The sequence below is a fragment of the Cottoperca gobio genome, chromosome 13, assembly GCF_900634415.1.
Source record: "Cottoperca gobio chromosome 13, fCotGob3.1, whole genome shotgun sequence".
NCBI lineage: Eukaryota > Metazoa > Chordata > Actinopteri > Perciformes > Bovichtidae > Cottoperca > Cottoperca gobio.
The window spans coordinates 8,156,279-8,180,993 of NC_041367.1; the positions used below are offsets into that span (position 1 = coordinate 8,156,279).

Sequence of the window (24,715 nt, forward strand, 5' to 3'; positions counted from 1 at the left end):
ACATACAGCATATACCTTCAGCGTCTAATTCCTTCTGCTTCTTTCCCCACCTCTATGTCCTCTCTGCAGTGTCTACTTGGCAGACATACTCTCTCCCTCATCACTGTCTGAGCCCCTTGTGGGTTTTTGGAACTGCTCTCTTCCTCTCTTGCTCTTTTTCTTTCTCTCGGTTTCTCCTTTCCTTCCCTCAATGAGTGCAACTGAAGTCCCGTTTTCCTCTCTGCTTGAGGCAGTTTTGTGAAAGAGGGACGAGAGGCAGACAGAGAGATGAATGGCATCATTCACAAGCAACACACACACACACACACAGCACAGCACAGCACAGCGCACAATACACCATCACTCTCAATAATCCCTGCCCTGTTTATGAAGCTATTGCGGCTCAGTTATCTTGTAAACTATGTTCTGGTGATGAGGATCAGATATGAAATCCATAAGGTGGCTGAACTCCCCTGCCAGACTATTGATTGTCAAGCTTTATCTTTTATCTTGTCTTAATAATGCTGTTGATGAGCACACTTGAGGCCCGGCGTTAGTACTAACTTCTCAACAACTGAACATTGCTCGTTGGCATCTTTTATATTATTAATGTATTCTATTAAACCAGACAGAAGACAATTGGAACTATTAATTATAAGTTATAAGGTGGTATAAATGAGCATATGTCTCTGGAAAGGAAACTACACAACTAATTGTTTCTCCAAAGGTCATTCATAACTCTTGGTTTGGTGTCCTTGGCTGAAAACAGTCGGTCATTAAAAACCTTCCCTTTTCATTTTTGTGTTATAAAATAGCGAGCATGCTCTCTCGAAGAATATCGACCCTCAGGCTTTTAGCTTGTCATCATAACATTGCTGTTTAAGATGGATGAGTTGTTGTCTGGGATAAAATATTCCGTCCATGTTTATCTGGGGATGAGGAGCATGTGTTCAATTGTTTCAAGCCTAATGAAAAGCAGTATTAAGAAGCAAAAGTTGCTCATATTGTTATGATATTGTGATGAAGTCATTTGTAGGACTTATTTTTAAAGCAACCTGTCAAATATTATAAAAGCATCACATTTGACAAGCGTCCTTTCGTAACCTCTAAGGTGGCAGTGAGGGTGCTTTAATGTGCCATAAACTACAGTATGTTGTAGTACAGAGGAACAAATATGAAATCCATACAGGGACTGTGTTCTCTGCCAGACATTGATCTCAAGTCTTTGTCTTCTGTCTTGTCTTTATGCTACTCTTTAACAGAGCTGTGGTGTCATTGTCAGTACAAAAGTAGTGTTTCAATCCCTATACAGAAGGAACCTTTAGGGCATGTGTCCATATAGCGGTTTTTGCTGGGGAGCACTTTATCAAAAAAACAGTCCCTGCTTCTTCTTTTTTTTACGACAACAATATCTTGACAACATATCACTACTCCAGCTGCCATTGTACTGTACGAAAGACTAGCATCGGCCCTTTGCTTTTTTTTATCATCTATTTGGGCGACTATTTGTTTGACATTGTTCTTTCACCATAAACACCAACCGGAGGATGCTCGGTTGCCTGAAACAGTGACACATCTCTTCCCTGTTATCTGGAGACAGTCTGGACGGGACACGCAGTCCCTGTCATACATTAGTACGTAATGCCTCACCGTACCTACAACAGATTGTTATTATATGATATAATAAATGAATACTAATATTGGGTACGAGGCCAAGAGGTGTAAATACAACATAATAAGTTACTATATGAATAATTAAAAGTTTTGGAAATAACATGCTATCTTGAATGCAGTGGTGGTGTAGTGGAATTAAAAAAATATATATAATTAACATTTAAAATAATGTTATGGTATGTTTCTGTGTTGTAAGTTACTAGTATTTCTGTTGTACAGACTTGATCTTTTGTCTGTCTTGACAATGGCGCTTTGGAGAGCTGAGAGCAGCCATCAAACACTAGAGAGAAATAGGCAGTGTTACCCAGCAAGCACCGAACATCCACCTAGTGAGAGCTCTGTAATTGAAATCACTGAGGCAGAGAGATTTGCCCATTCTTCTTCACTGAATGTTTAACCCTTACAGACCCACATAGAGCCATGTTTTTCTTGTTTTGGGGGAGACAGTAGGTCAACAGTATATGCCACATAGAAGTGGTGTACATCATCTGAGAGCTGGGAACCTGAAGATGCAGCTCAGCACTTCCTGTCAAGTTTTTCTAGTCTAAACCAAATCTGTAATAAACCTTCTGTTTTGCTTATTCAAATGTTGAAGGTTTAGGGTGTATAAGGGCTTAGAACATAATGATTGTACTATATGATGACTACTCCCGTGCTCAATTATGTCTCATAAGTTGTTGCAGCAATTCTTGTGTTAAATGCGAGATGTGTTTTAGTATCAAAAGCTTTTGACATTTTCAAATTTCTGCAAGAATTTATATTTTTGACGATTGGATGGCGAGCTAGGAAAGCCATACATCCTCTGCATAACCTGGACATGTAGTTCGTGGGTGTAAAGTTCCACCAGGCTGTGATTATCCTAGAGGTCACAACAATGCATTTTATACAGTGAGTTCTCACTGCAATGGCTACTTTGAGGACGAGCATCATCACACATTAATACAACTGTGCTCATTGGATTCACAAGACTGTTTAGGGACCCCAGCATGCAGAAATATTCAAATACACCCTTTTATAGAATAGGCAAAAATATCTCAAGGGACCCCTTGTTTTTTTTTTTCTAGGTTTATATCAGTATCTTCACTTTACTTTTAAAACTGAGCCCGCTGTAGCCTCTTTAAGACAGTAACGTCGGCCTGGGGCCGCCCGCGATCCCGTGGTTCTCAGAGGGTTAACAAAACGAATGATACCCAGAAAGCCGGGGGCGTGCACAGGCGTTTGATAGAGACCGTGGCTCAATTAAAGAAATGGTCCCCCCACCTTTATGGAACGATACCAATACCGAAGAAGTATTAGAGGTAAAGTGTGTAAGAGCTGGCTGTGAGCCTCTATCTCGGTGACCTTGCAACCCTGTCTCGTAGAAGTTCAGTTTGTATCGGCCCTACCACTGAGTCGCATCAACCTTTTGAAAGAAACGTGATGCTGCCTGGATTTCATCTGTTGTCAGCGTAATAAGAAAATGTTGTTAATCGGCATATCTGACAAGTGGCGAAATATTTACACTTAACTTATCAGTAAAAATCTTTATTAACAACATATTTCATTTGTTTTCAGTCCAATTGAATCTTGCATTTATCCAGCTTGCGGTTTAATACAGAAAAAGTCTGAAAAGGTACAAGCAACAGTTTGTTTAACCTTTCACCAAGACCACGACCTTTCACTTACCTTAACCAAAGTGCTTCTCTAGGCTAACCCTACCCACACGTGGGACCATAAACAATGTGCAACACGTCTGTGGTTTCATTTTAATAGTACTGTGTAACGTACACCCGTGGCCCAATTTGGTGTCTCGGCTGGTTGTTATTGTGTATACATTGCTCACCTACACAATACATACAATACAAACTTTAAAAACTGTATCACCCCACCCTTATTTTCATAGATATATATAATAAAAAATCTTCTTTTTCTTTTCTTTCTCTTATTTATTGCACCTCATACTTACCCTTTTGCTAATCTGTAAACTGACCATGAGTGTTCATTTATTCTACATTGTGAATTAGTCGTGTGTCGGTCTGGATTAGAACTTGTAGAAGCGACACTGCTTGCTGCAGGAAGCTCCACTCTTTGCTTTTCTCTGTAAAAAGAACTGTGAAATCCTGTGCAATGCTGAAACACGTTAAAAATGAATGAATGAGCCTACTTCCCTCGAGGTTGCTACTGTAAATGCCTTAAATGAGAAATGTCAGTGTAAGCCACTGGGCGGTAGATTTCTCTCTAATTATATAGCTCATAAAAGCTTATTATTGACATTTACCTTCCTTCCTCCAGGTATCACTGTGCTGCACTGTAGGTAGCCCAGGGCAATGCCAGGAAAAATATGTTATGCTTTTAAACTAGTTTGTATTCTTCTCTTACTCGGCTGCTTCTTTTATCTTGGCTTTTTACCTGCAGGTAATGAGAACTCACTGAGTGTGTGTGTGTGGCGTTTATGTGGCTGTCTGGAGAATGTCTAAACAGCGAGAGGGTTATTGTTGAGACTAATAGGTGAGAGACACCTGCAACATCAGGACTGAACGTCTTAAAAGTTGTGGCGTTGGAGGACGGGGGACATATGCTTTTCTGTGTACAAAGTGACAATGTATGTCAGCGAGTGTGTGTTACTTGTTGTGCTGTCGTGCAGTGACAGTCAAATCACTAGCAGGTTTACATGTGAGCATCTGTTCTTGCTGTCATGTGAAATACAAACAAGCAGCCGGGCTACAGACAGCAGCATTATGCTGAGAGAGGTGAAGAGGGAGGGGAGATATATGGGAGACACATGGGGAAACAATACCAGAGAAGCGAAGACAGCTAAGATATTTGTATGGGAAGTATTGTAATGCTTGAGCAACATATTTTCTTCCCTGTTATGCAAATGGAACAAATTGAATTTGAAAAAAACAAGTAATAAAGTGATGTGCCGAGTGTGCACATGATTGAGAGGTCTTGCTGAACGCACAGAGACACAAATGAAATGAATCAGAGAGAGGCAGGGAACGCTGCAGAGGAGGATGCCGAGGCTTGATATACTGTATAGAGTAATGCAGATAAAGGAGAGTCGTTTTTTAAAGAGATTTGTGGAGACGTCTGTGCGGAGAACGAGCGCGGTTTGACAGACAGAGTGAACAATTAAGTGCCCGAAAAAAGACAGGAGAGCGTAGACAGAAAAAAAAATCGAACATGGAGATGCTGCGAGAACAAGCGAGGGGGAGGCAAGGAGAGGTAGAGGTAGAGGAAGTCCCAGGAGACTGATTGTGTCCGCTGCTTTTACTGTGGTGATGATGCACCCTGCCGCTATTCCCCTCCTCTCATTAAAGCTTTATGAAGCAAGCTTAGCACACACTTTATTACAATGACGCCACTGTCTGGCACATTCCAGCCTTGCGGCGGGGTGGTAGTTGTGTGTGTGGGGGGGGGGGGGTTTGCAGAGAAACAAGCCCGTGGAGACGTACATCAGAAAGGGAAACATGGGGGAAAGAAAAGATGTGGGAGTCAAAGAGGCAAAGACAGAATCAGGAGGCACAGATGGAAAATAAGGGAATTGAGAAGGTGAACGACGGGAGAGAAAAACAGGGAAGAATGAGACATACATAGATGTTTGTTATGTGCTCTGGGCCTCTGTGTGTATGGTTGCAGATGTCTCTGTGTTGTTAAAAAATAGAATGGTTTGGGATTAAGACTCTCATTTTGTCCTTAAGTTTTGATGGAGACCCGGGAGGTGGGTGAACAGTGACAGTGATGTCACAAACTGCATCTAGGACAGCAGTTTCAGTCAAGTTTGAAAAGAAAGTCATCAGTTGACTTGGGAGAAGTGCTCCACTCTACATCACTTCATGTGCAATGCTTTTGTTTTTTGTTCTGCTGCTTTTGTTCCATGTTTGCTCTGAGCCCAAAAACAGCTGGTCCCAAAAAACGCAAATTAACTTGAAAGCAAGGAAATGGCATTTGCCATGACACTGCTATCAAAGAAATTCAACTGTATGTTGATTCTTCTTTGTCCTTAGAGACAGTTAAGGACACCATTTCTCTCAGCCGAGAGCTGCCATTACCAATAAGCGCCGGGTATAATTTTCCCCGCATGTTTCAATCTGAATCAATGCGCACATCTTACCAAACTCTCTCTGCTTGCTGTTCGCTTCATGCCTTGTTATTTCGCTGTTAATTTTCTGTCTTCTTAGCACTTTATTATGATGTCAACTTGTATAATTTAGTGTAAACACCTTTGTGCATTCCAGGTACTGCACTGTACAATATATCATAGTGTATCACACACAGTCTCCTCTCTATAACCGTCTCTCCGGTCATGTTGCTATGTGCATTGAAGTACCAAATAAAACCTGGAAATGCCATGAAAATCATCTTGGAAGGCACTAAGTTTGTTGACTTTAAGGACGCAATGACTCAGCTCCTGCTGAATGACGCATGCTACGTACGTAGTATGCTAGTTCTCTGAATTGAAGACATTTAGCTCCTGTCATAATCTGAGGCTAAACCCCTGCCTTATCGCCTCCTGGGTGCAGGGGCCTCGGCTTTGTTTAATTGCCACAAGCCAAAGCGTCAAAGCTGCATCTCCCTCAGTATATACCCCCACCGAGGCTTATAGCTGATAATGGAATTACTCTGAGTCCCAGGAGGAGGGAGCGAGGGAGGAACAGAAAAGAGGAGGCAGTCACAGAGGAAGAGAGGGGGAGAGATGAAGGGAAAGTGGATTTTGGAGGCTGAAAGAGAGAGGATGGATGCAATGTCTTGAAAACAGAAGAGAGGGTGAAAGGTATGAGATGAAGTGATGCAGAAGGAGATCAAAAGAGGGAGAAAAGGTTACAGAGTGATGACCGGTAGTTGCCAAAAGCAAAGTCTGCAGTCCCCCTGGCTTGCTGTTTACTCCAGTGTGACGTATTACAGGGTGGAGAGTGAATTATGACGCAGGATAGAGCTCAGGCTCAAAACATGCTTGCCTGAAAGAATCTAGCTGAAAGGATGAATGGGGCTGAAGAGAGAAAGGAGGGGATGAAATAAGAGGATGAAAGAAAGAGAACCATTAGAGAGCGTAAAAAGAGAAATGAGTGGAGGAGTCACTTCATTTGCTGAGTCCTTAGAAAGCGAAGCACATGTTTGTGTGCACATTTCGGTTGCACGACTTTCCGACTCACACACCCAAAAGCTTCTTTTTTTTTTTTGTGTTCAAACACAGTTTCGGTCGGGTCGCACTGATGAGCGACAAATCGTAGCAGAGGAGAGATTTTTGTGGAAATGAGATAGTGGAGGAGAAATTACTTCACATTTGAAGTGAGCTCGCGGCTCGGTCAAGGGTTTTGTGTGTGTGTGTGTGTGTGTGTGTGTGTGTGTGTGTGTGTGTGTGTGTGTGTGTGTGTGTGGATGGAATTTAAGGATGTTAAACTCTAAGGATTATTTGACTGTAATTTCCTTAACAACTGTATAAAGGCCCTGTCACACATATCCGTATGACAGAAACGTATGCCGGCGCATACGAAATATTGGCAATAGGTTGATTAAATTAAGGGTAAGTTGTGATCGTTTGAAGGACGCAGACGTTACGCCGAACACGCCAGACATAAGGCCCTGTCACACAGTTCCGTATGGCAGAAATGCATGAAACATGAAAATGAGCTCAAAATGTGTCCAACTTTTCTTTTACTTTATAGTGGTGTTGTAGCTGACGTATACATAACGAATACATAACAAATTATTATACGTGTGTCAAACATTGATCGTTAAAAACGTATCAGAGCGTCTGGCCAACGGAGCTGGAAAAGTGACATCTGGTTCACGTCATGCTGATGCTGGAGAACGGCTAACATGCTGAACGCTAGCTGTACTGTAGAAACACGTTTAATAAGTTACTCCGTCGTCAGGCATCATCTTAACATAGGGTAGGAATAGGTTATCCACTCGTTATCAATACATTGACTGTAGGATTCACCGTCAGCCGACGTAGCCGATATCTAACGTTCCTCTAACGTAGTCACGTAGGTATTCACGTACTGTATTTACGTAGGTAAATATTCACGTTCGTATTCTGTATTCATGTATGTCTAACGTCACGTAACTTATGTGTCACGTCTGCATATCTTATGAAGCACACGTCGGGTACGTCCGGTAATTTTGAACATGCTCAAAACATCAGGGTTCAACAACGTACCCCAGCGTAACACAGTGAGCTCTTAACGAATACTACTTGTACCTTACCTTATATCAACGTACACCAGCGTGTTGCCGATATTTTGTAAACGTCATATTTTTGTAGATCTTATGCATTCGTTGGGTATTCGTCTGATACGTTTTGTATAAGTAAGTGATGCTCTATCAATAGGTTAGACATGTGTATCTGTATATGTTCACTTTTCCGATCTGATGAAAAGTTGGACGTATTTGGACTCTGTCAAATTTCCGTATGCGCCGGCATACGTTTCTGTCATACGGATATGTGTGACAGGGCCTTAAGAAGCCATGCCAGTTTTGGCTAGTGGGAATGATTTTGTGGCAGTCAAAAAAAAATTATATTGCTTGCCAGGGGCTTGTAGGTTATTCTGATTCCCACCCATGAATGTGCAAATGTGTGTGCTTGTACTTTATATTTACATATGTTTTGGTATATGTATATGACGACGCAGAGAGGGACTCGTGTTGTTATGGATTAAATAAAGCTTTTGTGCAATTTCAAGATTTATCTCGATATCATTACCCTTTCTTTTGGTAAACCCTTGGCACACCACAGTGCTGTCTGTGGGTCTAATTAGGAGTGAGAAGGTATGGCTGACATAATCCGAAGCTGTCACTCATTAAAACAGTTGACATGTTGCGCCACATTTCCACAGTGTGAATTTAATTAAGGAACATGTGTATTTCTCTGTTCCATCCTCTTCTTTTCATTCATTTGCAAAGCTCTCAAAAACAGTGGCACTAAGTATACTCTGTGTTTGTGTTACTTAATGTCTCGCCACTTTTTTTTTCCTTCCTCCTATCTGGATCCCTCCCCAAAACACCCCTCCCTCCTCTTCTCTTCCCTCCTCACATCAGTCTGTTCTCAGTATTCGAGGGGGGTCTTTGCGATCTTCGGCCTTTACGACAAGCGCTCGGTGAACACGCTGACGTCGTTCTGCGGGGCCCTGCACATCAGCCTAGTGACGCCCAGCTTCCCCACCGAAGGAGAGGCCCAGTTCACCCTGCAGCTCCGGCCGTCCATCAGAGGTGCTTTGCTGTCTCTGCTGGACCACTACGACTGGAGTCGATTTGTCTTCCTCTACGACACAGACAGAGGTAAATGCACAATGTAGAATACGCTAACAAGTTATATGAAGAGTTGGTGTTCCAGAATAATAAGAAATGTCTCACAATTTCATTGCCATAAATATATCTTTTACCAAACACATACAGGGGTTTTGAAATGGATTTCCAAATGAACCCGTTTAAACATCCATAGAAATCCACGATGCATTGAGCGCTATTGATGGAGCTTGAAGTTGATTGTTCCTTTTATAATCTAAGATTATAATAAAACAAGATCAGATGTTATTGCAGCAACACAAAGCGAGAGATAAGTAAGATAAGTTTATAAAGAAAAGTAAGACAATAAGTTCAAAAAGAAAGTATACAAGAGCAATTCAACTCAGCGGTAAACATAAGTACCCACGACCAGTGTTGTTCTTAAACTCATAGTGAAGTCTCCAGTGAAAAGTACAAAAGAGAAAATACATTAGTCATCATTAGTCACAGGGTTCAGGGATTGAAGGAGGAAAGTGCATGATTGTAGTGAGTTAAAGAGCGTTTTAATTAGTAAAACTCAGTTACCATGGAAGTGCTGCACTTCAGTAGCATTTTCTTCTTGCAATCTCTCATCTTTTATCTACTCCGTTGTCCTTCCTTGTTGCCTGTAAGACAGTTCAGAGAGGGATTTGCAGGGGAATGAAAAAGGGGCTGTATATCAGTATTATGGTCTGCATTCTCTACGTACCAGAACTGTCTAAGTGACATTGTGTCCTTATGGCAACGCTGGAGATTAGTAAAGTCTGATAACAAGAGCTAACTGGGTGGATCTGCTGTCTTCTATCGCTGGGCCTAAAATAAACACTCAGTTATGGAAGATTAAAACAGATTTCCAAATGAGTCTAGTTCCAAATACTTTTTTTTTTTGCATGAATAATTATCCATTCATTTGAGTTCAGTTTGAAATGGCACACTGCCAACTATATTATAATATCGTAAGAATCTTTTTAAAGGTCTTTGCCTGCGATGATTTGGCCTGAATTTAACTCCCAAATGTAGCCTTGTTTTCTTGTTGAAAGAGAACAAAGGAACAAACAAGAATGTAATTTGGCACTTTTCAGCCAGAAACTAGGGTTGGCCTCGACTCTTGCCGTGTTCACCTGCCTTCAATTTAACTATCCTATCATGCAGTGCACGTAAGTTAGTGGACAGGCACAGCTGACGCCCTCGGCCTCTAACCACTGTCATGGGAATGCTTGGCACGTTATCTCTCTCTTTCTCTCTCTCTCTCTCTCTCTCTCTCTCTCTCTCTCTCTCTCTCTCTCTCTCACACTGTCTCTCACACACACACACACACACACACACACACACACACACACACACAGACTAAGTCCCCGCCACAGGGAGAGAAACACAGGTCAAACATGACGCAGAGTCCCCAGACCATGGTATTGTGGCGTGTTAGGGAATCAGTGAGCTGCATAGGTGTGTGTCTGTGTTTGGGTGTGTGTGTGTGTGTGTGTGTGTGTGTGTGTGTGTGTGTGTGTGTGTGTGTGTGTGTGTGTGTGTGTGTGTGTGTGTGTGTGTGTGTGTGTGTGTGTGTGTGTGTAGTTATGTGTGCCCTGTCTGTGCCTCTGCCAGCCTCCCTCTGGTCCTGGTTGTCTGGGTTGGTACCCAGGGGGAGCAGAGGGAGAAAGAGGAGGGACGAGGGGGAGCAAGAGGGAGAGGTTAGGTGAGGCGAGCTGGTGGAACAGCCAAAAGAGAGAGAGAGTAGGAAAGACAGGTGCGAGAAAATGGAGGAGATGAACAAGGTGACGAGGTAAGAGACAGGAGGAGGACAAAGTGGAGGTAGATGGGAGGCGGTGGAGGAAGGCAGGGGGGAGATTACAGAAAGGACGGGAAGGAGGAGTAAGAGGACAGACAGGATCACAACCCTCTGGGGAGATACATTAGCACATTACAGGAATGGGGGATGATGAAGGAGAGAAAGGAGGGAGAAGTGGAGCGGAGGATGGATGCGTAGAGTTTGGGCTGTGCTCACCCTTGACTTGGCCAAGGCAGGGCCCTTCATTATAGGCTCCCATCAGGCCCTGCTGCCGGTAATGTGCTGGAAAATGGGCAGTAACGCTGTTATCTGTTTTATGCTCCCTGCTCCGCTCTGCTCCACAGACAGCCTGCTGACACACACACACACACACACACATACACACACACTGAGATATGTCCAGAAACCTGCACACGAGCATACAAAGACAGATGTTTACACACACGCATACATTCACATACAGTATATTAATGTATGTACATCTGTGCAAGCGTTTAAGATTGATATAAATTCACAAAAGAAAGTACATAAACAACTCACAGACCACTGTAACCTGAAAACACACATACATTCATTTTAGGACATGGACACACTTTTTAACAATATCACTTTTGAGGCTGGAAAGGTGAAAGAACAATCTCACACCACAGACGAATACACACTCCGCACAGAAACACACACACACACACACACACACACACACACACACACATTCCCACACATACACACTGTGATTACTGAGGCTTCAGCGGAGATTTTTTTGTTTCAACTCAAGCGGAAAATAGCTGCCTCCACAAAAAGAAAAAGAAAACAGGGTAACAATTGGCACTGTTGCGTTGCAGTTTGTGTGTGTGTGTGTTTGCGTGTGTCATTGTGTGTCACGTCTGCTGTGTGGGTCTGTAATTCCTTGTGTGTACAAATGTAAATTTGAGTGAATTGTGAGATTTTATATTTTATTTCCCGAGATAACAACATATTTCGAGGTTTGATAGATATTACTACCATTATTATGATTTAATAAATGCAGCAACTATGTGCCAATATTGTAAAGGATTATTATCGTGATATTGAGTTGTCTCTCATTATTTTTTAGTTATTCCACTTGTTATGACCCATCTCGACAGCTGTTCGATGTAATATACTTTCATTCATTATCGCTCGTGTTGCCACCGGCTGCTCATGGGATCATATTAAATGTGAAACTCACCTATATTACGCCGACAGGCACATTCACCCTATTAAAACCTCCATCACTGTGTGGGAAAAGAAATGTCCTTTCTGTATTTTGTTCCGGCTATAAAATTGATGAGTTGATTGAAGTGGCAGCGTGTTATCAGATGAAGTGCATTTCAATCAAAGTTCACTACTGAACAAGAGGCAATGAGAAGTTTAATGTCAATGAAATGTCACTATCAACACTCTCTATTGTTTCGGCACATAACTCTTTGTCCTGATAAGCTCTGTGGGCTCGTAGATAAAGTGACATACAAGAGAGGACAGTTGCTTGAGGTGCGTTTGAAGACAAAAACATCAGGGTATCAGGCTTTAGTAAATGACATGGGCTGATGAATTTGCCGGAAAAGATTTTGCAAATACTGCCGTGCTTTATTTTTTAAAGTTGGTGTGGATTTAAGTTTTACCTGCAAAAGTCTCACAAAATACAATTACTCCACATCCCAAGAACGGCTTCTTCCCTATCACATCGTTAATTCTCTCTTTCTCCATTTCTCCTTCCTTTTTTTTACTCTCTGTTGTCTAGGTTATGCAATCCTGCAGGCAATTATGGAGAGAGCGGGGCAGAACGGATGGCAGGTCAGGACACACACACACACACACACACACACACACACACACACACATTCCTGGAAACAGGCCAGAAAAACACACACGCAAGAACACTCTCATGTGTAATTTACACAACCACACTCGCACATAATTACATCATTGCTTTTGTAGTTAATTCTTCAAACACAACTGTGAACTTGCTTGTGGTTAGTATGCGTGACCTTATTCCTACATGCTGTTTTTCTTACATACACTCCCTGTATGTATGTTAACCCAGGTGAGTGCTATCTGTGTGGAGAGCTTCAATGAGGCAGCGTACCGCCGACTCTTAGAGGACCTGGACCGACGTCAGGAGAGAAAGTATGTTATTGACCTGGAGCCTGAGAGACTACAGAGCATCCTAGAACAGGTAATATCAATATAATGCTAACCAATGACGCAGTATTATAAGAGCAGTATTCAGAGTTAGTCATCAACCCATCTTACTTCCTTAACATTTACACTCACTGATCATAAACAGTCTAATTGGTATGATGGAAATGAACTGTTACATTTAAATTAAACATGGCTTGTGGTCATGTGTGGCTGTTTATTGCTGTACATCACACGGTGCATTTCTGAGCACTATAGACCCTAGATACAGTAGATCACAAGATACTATTAGCTTACTGCAGGCACAGGATGATATTTGACACTGATCTGGAACCTGAAGGACCCCGCAGCATTTTAGATCATGAGGTACTTCTTCATATGGAGGCCACACTATAGTTTTATATGGCACTGTTACTGTTACTGAGATTCTTACACGCAGGGCAGATATTACATGACTGAACAGCACTTAACGCTTAATAATGAGGTACAAACACACCACAATGGCATTCTTTACACATTAAACCACAGACAATAGAGTAAGCTTCTTGAAAAGTAATTAAAACCAGAACCTTTTTAACAATTCAAAGTAAGTATTACATTTGCCAATTAGAGTACCCCGTATTGTTTTTTTTCCCCCGCTGTATTGCTGGTGGTGTCTGTCTGCCGGCTGTCTGCTTCACTCAGCTAGTTTCAACAACACTCCTTATGCTTTCTGACATCTGGAGAGAAAACAAGATTTTTGTTTTTCCCTGGAGTTCATAATGTGGAGTGAAAAATGTGACTTCCCCAACCGCTACATCAGTGTATGATTGCAGTAAGCGCGCCATACTGTCCGATCAGATATAGATTTTGAGCCCAAACACACAGTAAAATATAACTGCATACATACAGTATATGAAGCCACACACTCAGACTCCTTACGCTTGTCTAAGTTCTTTAGATTTTTTGTCTTGCTTGATGGGGGTGCTCTGACAGGTTGTGTGTATGTGTGTATGTGTGTGTGTGTGTGTGTGTGTGTGTGTGTGTGTGTGTGTGTGTGCACCCTTTCACTCATATTTCAGTGTAACATCCCTTTGGTTCTGCCACCATGTCTGCACATCTGACAAACTCAGTGACACACACACAGCTAAACACTCGTGCCCACACACACATGCATGCGTATCCGTAAAAATACACTACACACCAATGCATTATATGAGCTAGAGGCAAATAAACATACACATCAACACCTCACACAGCTACACACACTCAAACGTACACCAGAAGCAACATCCCAGACTGATCGACAGACAAGACAGTTTCTTAATTGGCTTCTGTTGTAGAGTGAACAGAGACGGAGAAATGCACACACACTCACACACACACGCACACAAGTATATACTGAGATAGGCATACAGACACAGACACACACTCCCGACACAGAGTGCTCTGCAGTGCTGGCATTGGCAAGTGCCCCTGCTCTGAGACAGAGACTGCTCTGTTTGACTGCCCCTGCCAGCTGCGATGTGTGTGTGTGTGTGTGTGTGTGTGTGTGTGTGTGTGTGTGTGTGTGTGTGTGTGTGTGTGTGTGTGCGAGAGTGTGCATCTGTATGTGTCAGTACATAGCTGCTGATATGTGTGGGTGAGATACAGAGAGATAAAGATGTGAGCAATTTATTAATTATGTTTAGGCACCCTGTTAATATGGAGATGCTTCTTCCTCCTTTGTAAATGATCTCACAGAATTAGATGTTGAGCAGAAATACACTTTTTGACTTCACTACTGTGCCATACCGTCAGCCATGCATTATCACATCACTTTCATCTAGCACATCTATTGGCAGTACATGAAGTGGAAAAGAACATTGTAGATGAGGTTGTGTTGTTTTAGTTGCCTGAATTTAATAATGGTGTTGTTTGGGAAACCTTTAAAATGTGTTTTTATTACGTATGGAAATATATCTGCAAAACAAATTGTTAATCATTTTGTGTGTATTTTTAAATGGGAATGTTTTGTCTGTTTTTAATGTTAAACTATCATTCTTGCAAGATGCAGGGTTTTTATATGAAGTTCGACCAGACAGGGACATTTATTTTATACATTTATATTGCAGATTAGAGTTGAACACACTCTATATTGCTGCATATAAACAATCTAATTTTTCTGTTTTTCTTATAATGCCAACTTTATAGCGGGACCAGACAGATTAACGGAGCGTTTACCCAGACAACACATTGCTGAATGTCTTTAAATGTTCCATGAGGCTACGAGTGTGCGCCAGCATTGTAACCACGGTCCTCACAGGCTCATCAATCCCTCTGCTTTTAATCAGTACAAGAATATAACCACAGCCACAGACGGGAGGGAGTCTCCTTTGCTTGTAGTTTGACTCCCCTGCCCTGCTTCCTTAAACTAAATTAAAACTAACTTTAAGTCCTCTTGCAAGTTAACTCAATGGCTCATACGTTAATTGTGAATCCTACATGTTTGCAAAACTAAATATCAAAGAAATGATGTATTATCTCTCTCTCTCTCTCTCTCTCTCTCTCTCTCTCTCTCTGTCTCTGTCTCTCTCTCTCTCTCTCTCTCTCTCTCTCTCTCTCTCTCTCTCTGTCTCTCTCTCTCTCTCTCTCTCTCTCTCTCTCTCTCTCTCTCTCTCTCTCTCTCTCTCTCTCTGTTTTTCTTTTCCAGGCTGTCAGCGTGGGGAAACATGTAAAAGGCTACCATTACATCGTAGCAAACCTGGTAAGAACTTTTGATGGCATTGCTTTGCTCTGACATGTTTGGTAGAGTATTGGGGTAATGTCTTGTTTCTTGTGTTCTACTTACCCCTACTTCGGTAAGCAGAAAAAACAAACCATGTTTGCCAGTTTCATAGTTTCCCTTTTACTTCAGACCGAATACATTTGTTTCTCCTCAACAAAGTCAGAGCTGCAGGAAGCTGCCGCAGCTCGTTTTAGTAGTTGAAGTATTGCTTCAACCTTAATCTCTAAAATCTGTTCCACAGCAGTTCTCTCTGGGACGGTGAAAAAGGGTCCAGCGAGCTCAGGTCAAGATAGATAGGCTTTTAGCAATTAGCATCCATCAACCCAGCATAACTCTCTCTACTTCTGTCTCTGGCTCGTTCCCCAATGGATCTCTCTCCACGACCACTTCCCTACGAAGTGTCGCTCTGCATGAAGTCACTCTCTCAGCTGTGGAAGCCACTCCATATTAAGTAGGGGTATAAATAATCAGATAAACTGTTAGAGTGTGTGAAGTATAATTCGTCAGCAAAGGTCCACACAATATCGGAGGATTTTGTAGTCCACTTCCCCACTCTTTCTGTGCTTGCATCATCCCCATTTCACCTTTTCTTTCCATCTCTCTCTCTCTCTCTCTCTCTCTCTCTCTCTCTCTCTCTCTCTCTCTCTCTCTCTCTGTCTGTCTCACAGGGATTTAAGGACATATCTCTGGAGAGGTTCATGCATGGCGGGGCCAACGTGACTGGTTTCCAGCTGGTGGACTTCAGCAGGCCTATCGTTATTAAACTGATGCAGCGCTGGAACAAACTGGATCAGAGAGAGTACCCTGGATCTGAAAGCCCACCTAAGGTGATATAAATATGCTGTTCCATCCTTAAATATTAGGAGTGGAAAGAGCTGCCGCTACTTTAAAAAGATTTGATTTGGGAATAGGTGCAATGGCGGGTTTTATTATGGACATGTCGTTCTGTTCAGTAGCCTTAATTCAACCTCGGGTGCTTTATTCAGGAAACAAAAATGCAGAAATGAAGCTAACGCTCACATATACACCAGAACATTGTGCACAAATACACACATCTCTGCAATGCACACACACACACACGCACACACACACACGCACACACACACACACATACACACACACACACGCACACACAGATTTAGGGATGGTTGCATTAGTATGTAAATTGTTCTTTATACCTGAAATCACAACAGAAGCCAAATGTACTGCTTCTTCACACAGGTAACGCATGTGCTGCGCCGCATTTGAACCATTCAAAGTGTGACATGGTGCATTTCGTACAGCTTCTTAGCAAATTTAGAGTGTGACCTCAGGATGTTGGAAAGGTGAATTGGCTGATCCTACTATGATTGAATACATAAATTCCTCTATGATTAACGTGATGCATGCATATCCACACTTTCCTGCTAATTTCCTCGCTCCTCCGCCAGCAGCTGAGCTGCTCTGAGCGCATCCACCCGCCATCACTCTCTATCTGGAGCTTATCCAAACAACCGCTCCGGCCTCACATTGCGCTGCTCTTATACCAACGACGCAATATGTAAACATGTGGATTGCAATTAAACCCAGGCTTGTTCATTTTCACACCGTAGTACTGCGAGCATCAAAGCTTATGCGGCATTTTACAAGTTGTTTGCTCTCATTCGATATGCGGGACAGGGGCGTAAAGTGGGGGGGGGGAGGCAGAGGCACACGAGAAGCAACATATTTCTGTCATTTTATCCCACGACTTTAAGAGGACAGCTTTTTGCTACTTTCTTAGTTAAGTGTCATGTTTGTGTTAAAAGTTTCAAATAACTTCTAACTAATTTTTCTTATTATTTATTTCTGTTTAATGTTTTACAATTTCTTTTTTTTATGGTTTCATTTTCAGATACATTTTGAATATTCATGAATACAACTCTAATAATTAAAATACAACAGCAAACGTGAAAATGTGTCGAAAAACTCACATTTTATTGTCGGACCCTCTCAATTTCCCTGGGACACATGACCACCTGCAGGTCCCGGGGGACCCACTACATTGAAAACCAGACAACATCACTGCCCTATAACTTCCCCGTGTCTCCAGCTCCGTGTCTGAATGCCCCCCCCCCCCCCCCCGCTCCATTAACCATCCATCAGTGTCTATTTTCTCTCACTACCAGTGTCCTTTTCTCTGTCACATTAGTATTTCTCTATTTAGTCTCATCCACTCCCCCTTTCCTTTCCATCTCTGTCTCTGTCCCCCTCTCCTCATTCAGCACACCTCTTTTGACCAGCTACTGACCTGCGGGGCAATTGCTTTTAAATTCATACATATATTAACTGGAAATATGTCCACCTACCTATTAAAAAGACATCATACAGCAGCTACCTGTCCTTTTCTCTTTGGCTCACATGTAGTCACTCGCAGGAGGAAACACACACACACACACACACACGCACACACGCACGCAATGTAGTTCTTTATGAGTCTTTTGACGCTGCAACTTTATATTGATAGTCATATTCTTTCATTATTGGAATGTCATTTTTCACCCAAGGATCAGTGTTAATAGGCTAATCAGCGTTCTCAGATTGACCTAATGACTTTTCATTAGTGGATGTCGGCTGCATCGATCCACCCGTTATGGAGGTCAACATATTATGCATGTTTATGACACATAGACACCGTGAACATGCTTAGATATACAGATTAAAGGTGAACACAACTGCAGGCGTTCTCAACTTTCAGAACTTTGTGAACGTATTTGATTAAGTGCACTTTAAGGTTTCTTTACAAAAATGATGTTTTGACTCAAGGAAAAAACACAATTTTAATGATTTAACAAAATAACACAAATCCAGATATCTCTAGTGACAACACATGCTTCCACATTGCTCTAGGCTAATTAGTGCTGTGTAAAAACTGAGCTTAGTTAGCCTTGGGCCAACTCGTAGCCTCAGGCCATGTGCGGTGTGAAAGGCACTACAGGGACATGTCCCTTCCACACTGGAGACTGCATTTTGAGCTCGGTCTGTGCTATTGGCCATCAATCAAAATTTCTTAACCCAGTGATTCTCAGCTGCTGTGCCTTGAAATGAGCTCTGGTGTGCCTGGAGATTTTGTTCAAGTGTAATGAAAGTGATCAGTGACCTGGCAAAGAAATATATTAACGTCATAACATTTCTGCCATAATGCTTATGTTCATCACACATATCTTCTCCAAGTTACAGCCTTTTTTGGGGGCCGTTTTCCATCAAATGTTTTATCAGAATATGAATAGGTCTACAACATTCTGTGTTAACGTATTTAACAGATAAGGGGCTTTCTGCTTTATCAATATTTGCCCATGTATTTAATGTTTGCCAGACACCAGCTCATCTTCTGAATGAAATATGCATGTCCAAATGGGTTCAAAGCTCCTGTCTTCATTTTTCATTTTTTTTTCTTATCTCATTTGACAACAGTAAATAATGGAATAGCTTTGTGTTTTGTTTGTTTTTTACCGTCATTAACCTATCCTCTGCTATATTATGTTCTCTGAGGTGCAGAGATATATCTCTATGGTGAGATAATTAAAAAAGCAGACACGTCGTGTACATAGTCTTTGCACTGCATGTATAAATAGCTGCACATATAAAGTGTTCTGTTTAGCTGCACACATGCATGAAGCATCGATAATAAAAGAAAATGTCCCCGTTAAACTTTTGAACACAAATCAGACACGTGCTTAGCTTGACACTGGCATCGTCCTCTAATGTACCATACTTACTTTAGTTCCTCATGCTGATTGATTACATAACTATTGTCGGTTTTGCATAATCAATATTCCAATACGACCTAACGATGTGGATGACTATCAAATATATCATTATGAGTCCATGAAGTTAGTCCATAATACGATTAAGGCCCCTTCTGTATGATTTAAAATACAATATAAGGGTGTACTTAGACAATATTAGGTGAACTTTGAGATTGCAACTGATACTATAAATATTATCTAGAATTAAGAGTGTTTAAAAGCCAACACTGATTTCTATGTGTCCCGAAGGTGTTTCTGTCTTCCCAATGACAGTATGCCGGTTGGCTCAGTTCTGTTGTTGTTTTCTCCTTGATTCGGATTCTTTAGTCGTCATATGTCAGTCGCACGCCTAAAGGCTTCTTCAGTTTCAAAGGGGAGAGATGAAAAGAGGATGACATGGTTGTGCAGCCTTCCAAAACACACCTTATGGGATTCAAATGAAGGAATGTCAGTGAGAGACCTGCAGAGGCGTGAAGAGCATCGGCAGAGTCTCAGCCGACTTCCCTCTTCCAGCCCATTTGTATCTCACCACTCTTCTCTGCTGTGATGTTAAGGCAGCCCGCTGTGTGTTTGACTGCCTCTGTCTGTCTGCGTGGCGCTGTGCGTCTGTGTGTGGGCTGGGTGGGTGTGTTGCTGCTGAGTATGTGGTGCTCTTCGCCTGCTGTGCTGTGTCTTACCTATAATGGATTTGTCAAACTATCTGTCAAGATTACCATTACTTTTGAGAACAGACCTCATCATCTCCTTACCCTTTTTCTTTTTTTCTTACTCGCTGTAAACATTGCAACGGTCCCTTAAAACATTGAATTTTGTAATTTTCTCCAACTCACTTCTCGAGTGCCACATCTTGTTTAAGATTGTAATGAATCCACATTTATACATCTTGGGAATCTAAATGTCACCATCAAAGGGAGTTCCCTAACAAAGTGGATTTAATTAACGGATTTACAATATAATTTTAAACCTCTTCTAATGTCCTGTTGAAAACTATAAGCCTGTCGAGAAGCGGCACATTTACAGTGATGTTGATTAATGTTCATCAGTGTAAACCAGGGGTGTCAAACTCATTTTAGTTCAGGGGCCACACACGGCCGGACCAGTAAAATCAGAGCATAATAACCTATAAATAACCACAATTTTTGTTTTGGTGCAAAAAAATGAATTATCTTTTTACAAAACCTGAAAAATAAGTGCAATTACAACAATATTATGCCTCAGTTTATCATTTACACATCATACACGCATTACAGCTTACAAAACATTTAGTGGACACATTTGAAAAAGCTTGAAACGTTGCAGTTAATGTCTTCTCTGTAATTTTTACACTTTGCCAGAGTCATCCTGCGGGCCGGATTGGACCCTCTGATGGGCCGGTTCTGGCCCGCAGGCCGTATGTTTGACACCCCTGGTGTAAACTGTTGGAAGTCAAATAGAAGTTAGAGCGCTGAGATAGATTGTAGCACAGGTCAGCATGTTTGCATACTGGTGAGGTGAGTTCTGATGTAATACAGAGATTAAAATAGTTCTCATTTTAGGAATAAATCCCATACTGTACGGTACAGCCCTGCAACATTGGCGTATTATACTTTTGCGTAAGTTTGAGAAGCCAAACTATCTCACTGAAAAGAAAATGTGGATGCTTTTTTAAAATGGCTCTGCGCACGAAACAGCAGCAAACACATCAGGAAGAAAAAGTGGTTTCAGGTGTTTGCATTACCTGAGAATGAATTGTATGACAGGATGTATGACAGGATTAACTTCTGTCACACTGTGTTTTTCTTTTCTTTCTGTCTCATCCTCCTCTCTGTTTTTTCCTTCATCCTTCAGTATACCTCATCTCTGACATATGATGGTGTCCTTGTGATGGCCGAGGCCTTCCGCACCCTTCGGCGTCAGAAAATTGATATCAGTCGCCGTGGCAACGCTGGTGACTGCCTGGCTAATCCAGCTGCTCCATGGAACCAAGGAATAGATATGGAGCGCGCTCTCAAACAGGTTGGCACAACTTTGATGTTTGAGTTTAGTACACAGGTTGCGGACCGCTTAGACAGATGTTCACACACACACACACACACACACACACACACACACACACACACACACACACACACATACACACACACACACAAACACATGCTCATAAGCAGACAGAAAAACAGCTGGCATGAAAAAGGGGAAAGTGTTCCAGAAATCCATTACGACTTTTATGTGTTTTAAATTCTTGTTGGGATTTTGATGGAGTACCCACACACACTTAACAAACATACTTGTATTGCTGTACTTATGGAGACATTAAACTCCATTCACTTCTCTGGTACGCAGTCCAACCCTTGCCCTAACCAAAACCAAGTGTTGAAATAAAATATATTTTGTTATTATATGAACTATTCATATTATTTTTGGAGAGAAATCCATGGTACTACATTTAATTAAAGTTAGAATCCTTAAAATGTTCATATAATAGTTTTCTGCACTAGCCATTCAACGTATTTACATTCAGTAATTATCTCTTTACATATATAGCAGTTTTCAGTGTTTGCCTTTCCCGCACAGGATTCAGATTGCCTACCTAAGCATGAGGGATTTACAGGAAACGATACATGTGTGTAATAATGTGAAGTAATAAGTAATGTAAATAGTAACTGCCGCACTGCCTATTGTTCACTAAAGAGTATTTCCTCTGATGCTCCTTCATGTGAAAAATACGTTTTTATATTTGCATAAACATTGTTTGTTTGGCGGCACTACAAACAGTCGCATCAGTTGCTCAAAGAGTTTTAAGCCACACTTTCTGTTACAAACAGTAACTATAGGTTTTGCCAAATCAACCTGGACTGAAATCTTAAGGATTATAACTAGTGTTTTGTTTTGTTTTTCTCCAGTACTTACTGTGATTGTTATTATAAACGCAGGTGCGCATCCAGGGCCTGACTGGGAACATTCAGTTTGATCACTATGGTCGGAGGGTCAACTTCACCATGGACGTGTTTGAACTGAAGAGCAACGGACCACGCAAGGTAAAAATGTCTCCTCATGGTTTAGAAACAAAGAAAAATAACACTCTGAATGTGTGGGTTGAACAACATCAGACATATTCCACAGCTGCATGTGAACACCAGTTTTTAATCAATTTAGCAAATGTGACTCGTCAGCAGGAAAGTTCTCTTTAATCACCACTGAAATGACTGTTATTGTTAAAGGATCATTTGTGGAGTTTTCAATGTGTGCTGCATTTATCGTGTTTTATCCATCACGGTGGTGAATTGTTAAAAACATTATTATCTCCATAGTTCATAATTAATATATATATATATATAAATAGGTTCATATAACTGCACTTGGACCATCACTGTTTGACTTTTAATAACTTATTTTAAGTGTGACATAAATAAGGAAAGTTTGAGAATGATCCTTCTTCGTAAAGTAGGAGGAGAAGGTTCAGGTTACTCATCATGTCTCTTTACTGAGAAAGCATACACATAGTGCCTGTAATAAAGAATTAATGCTATGTTCCAGTTTCTCAAGTGTTCCTTTGACAGCGATGTGTGTTTATTGAAAGTTCTTGGCTCACATTCAACATCTCTCGGTATCTTCTACAGTTCCAATGGGAAATCTGTTGCAGTGAGCTCATTCATTGTTTTACTTTTTATTCCTTTCTCTTCGTCTCTTTTTATGTATCTATTCATTTTTGTTTTTGTCCATCTTGATTTTACTTTACAAATGTTACATTTCACTTTAGCATGAATTGCACTGTAAAGACTGATTGATTTGATGACTTGTTTTTCTTTTATCCCTCAGATTGGCTACTGGAACGACATAGACAAACTTGTGTTGGTCCAGAATGAAAATGCTCTGTCCAATGACAGCACGTCGATGGAGAACCGAACAGTAGTCGTGACAACCATCATGGTAATGTACCCTCAGACTGTTTTGATTTCTGCATTCATTTGGGTTGTTGATTGAGATTGTTTTTGGGTGAAGCTGTCCTTCAACATGCATCAGTCTTTTCAATTCCACAACTTCATTTCACCAAAACCTTTCCCCCTCACCTGATGTCCCAGCTCACACCAGCTCACACCAGCCTCATGTAGACGCATGATGTTTATGGACACGCAAATTAGTGCAAATACAAATATCTGGTGCCCAATCGCTGATTAATCCCCTGTGTTACATGTGCTAAAAGGAAAAGAACATTCTTGTCTGGCATTTTCTCAGCAAGATCAGGTGCATGCAACGAGAAAGGAAGTGATGAAAAGATGCATTATTGATAATGTGTTTAGTGATAACCCAATCTGGGGTTTGGGACCACTACAAGGGGTCACAAAAATGATTAACAGCATAGAAAAGGAAGACTTTCCCATCTTTTCAAATGTTCCACTCATTATCCAAGTGAAAGAAGGAAAAGCATTCAGTCATGGTCATAATCAGTAGACGTATGCACCCAGCATTCAGGGGTTACAAGTAAGCATTGCTTTGTTTTAAGGGGTCACAAACAGAAAAGGGTTAGGAAGTCACCGTACAAGTCATAGATAGAGTTCAGGGTTGAACATTAGGGCCGGAGGCTGGATTTCACTTCCCTTAGTGGCCTTATAGGATTCATTCAGTGCCAGGAAGTCAGGGGATGAGGTACAACGTGAGGATGTGACGGGGCAGAGTTTTGTTAATGACATAGAAAATTCAGGTTGGAGCAGGATGAGCTGTACCAGTTGAAGAGAGCTCTCAGAGCACAGCCAGGAGGGAGTGGCACTTGTCCAGCTGGAAGATTACACTAATGTCTCATTAGTAGGCAAATCTAAAACTGACCTCAGATCACTATTGAGAAGTGACCTCAGTCCAGTCTCCACTAATGGCTTCCACATAGACACCCGTCTGCAGCCCAGTGTAATTACTTCTATTTCTTCTACAAACACAGATAAAGGAGGGCTAATCGGTGGATTTGTGCACATCCTCTGCTTACATTTGATTTCACTTCACCCATCTGCAGCCTTTTTATGGTGGCCATCCCCTTCCTGTAAATGCAATCAGTCTAATTCAATTGGGCATGCAAAATGATGCAAGTGAAAGCAACTCAAAAGACTAATTTCAGCCCTGAGATAAAACAAGCCACAGATGCTTGAGCTTCAGCAATTCAGCATTTTGTTTCAAGCTACGTTGCTTTATTCAGCAAACTCCTAAGTATGACCAAAATATCTGTATATTTGTACTGAAGTGCTCATACTAATACCTAGAAATGGACAATTTGATAATACAGTGAAAGTCTACAGCGCCTCCGGTGGCCACAAGTGGTAGGAACCAGTCAGGTCTGCACAGAGGAAAACAATTGCACATGCTGCAGGAAAGTGAATTCAGCCGGACTAAATG

The 24,715-nt window shown here is 41.5% G+C and overlaps 1 protein-coding gene across 6 annotated transcripts in view; it reads left to right on the forward strand.

Annotated features, from left to right (window-relative positions):
- Window positions 1-24,715, forward strand: part of gria4a (glutamate receptor, ionotropic, AMPA 4a) — a 93,799-nt gene that overhangs the window by 30,263 nt on the left and 38,821 nt on the right. For all 6 annotated transcript variants that reach the window (XM_029445765.1, XM_029445766.1, XM_029445767.1 and 3 more), the window contains exons 3-10: window positions 8,674-8,913; window positions 12,444-12,496; window positions 12,747-12,878; window positions 15,513-15,566; window positions 16,256-16,414; window positions 21,182-21,349; window positions 22,267-22,371; window positions 23,153-23,263. In XM_029445765.1, coding sequence (XP_029301625.1) covers window positions 8,674-8,913; window positions 12,444-12,496; window positions 12,747-12,878; window positions 15,513-15,566; window positions 16,256-16,414; window positions 21,182-21,349; window positions 22,267-22,371; window positions 23,153-23,263 — 1,022 coding nt within the window. The remainder of the gene's footprint in view (window positions 1-8,673; window positions 8,914-12,443; window positions 12,497-12,746; window positions 12,879-15,512; window positions 15,567-16,255; window positions 16,415-21,181; window positions 21,350-22,266; window positions 22,372-23,152; window positions 23,264-24,715) is intronic.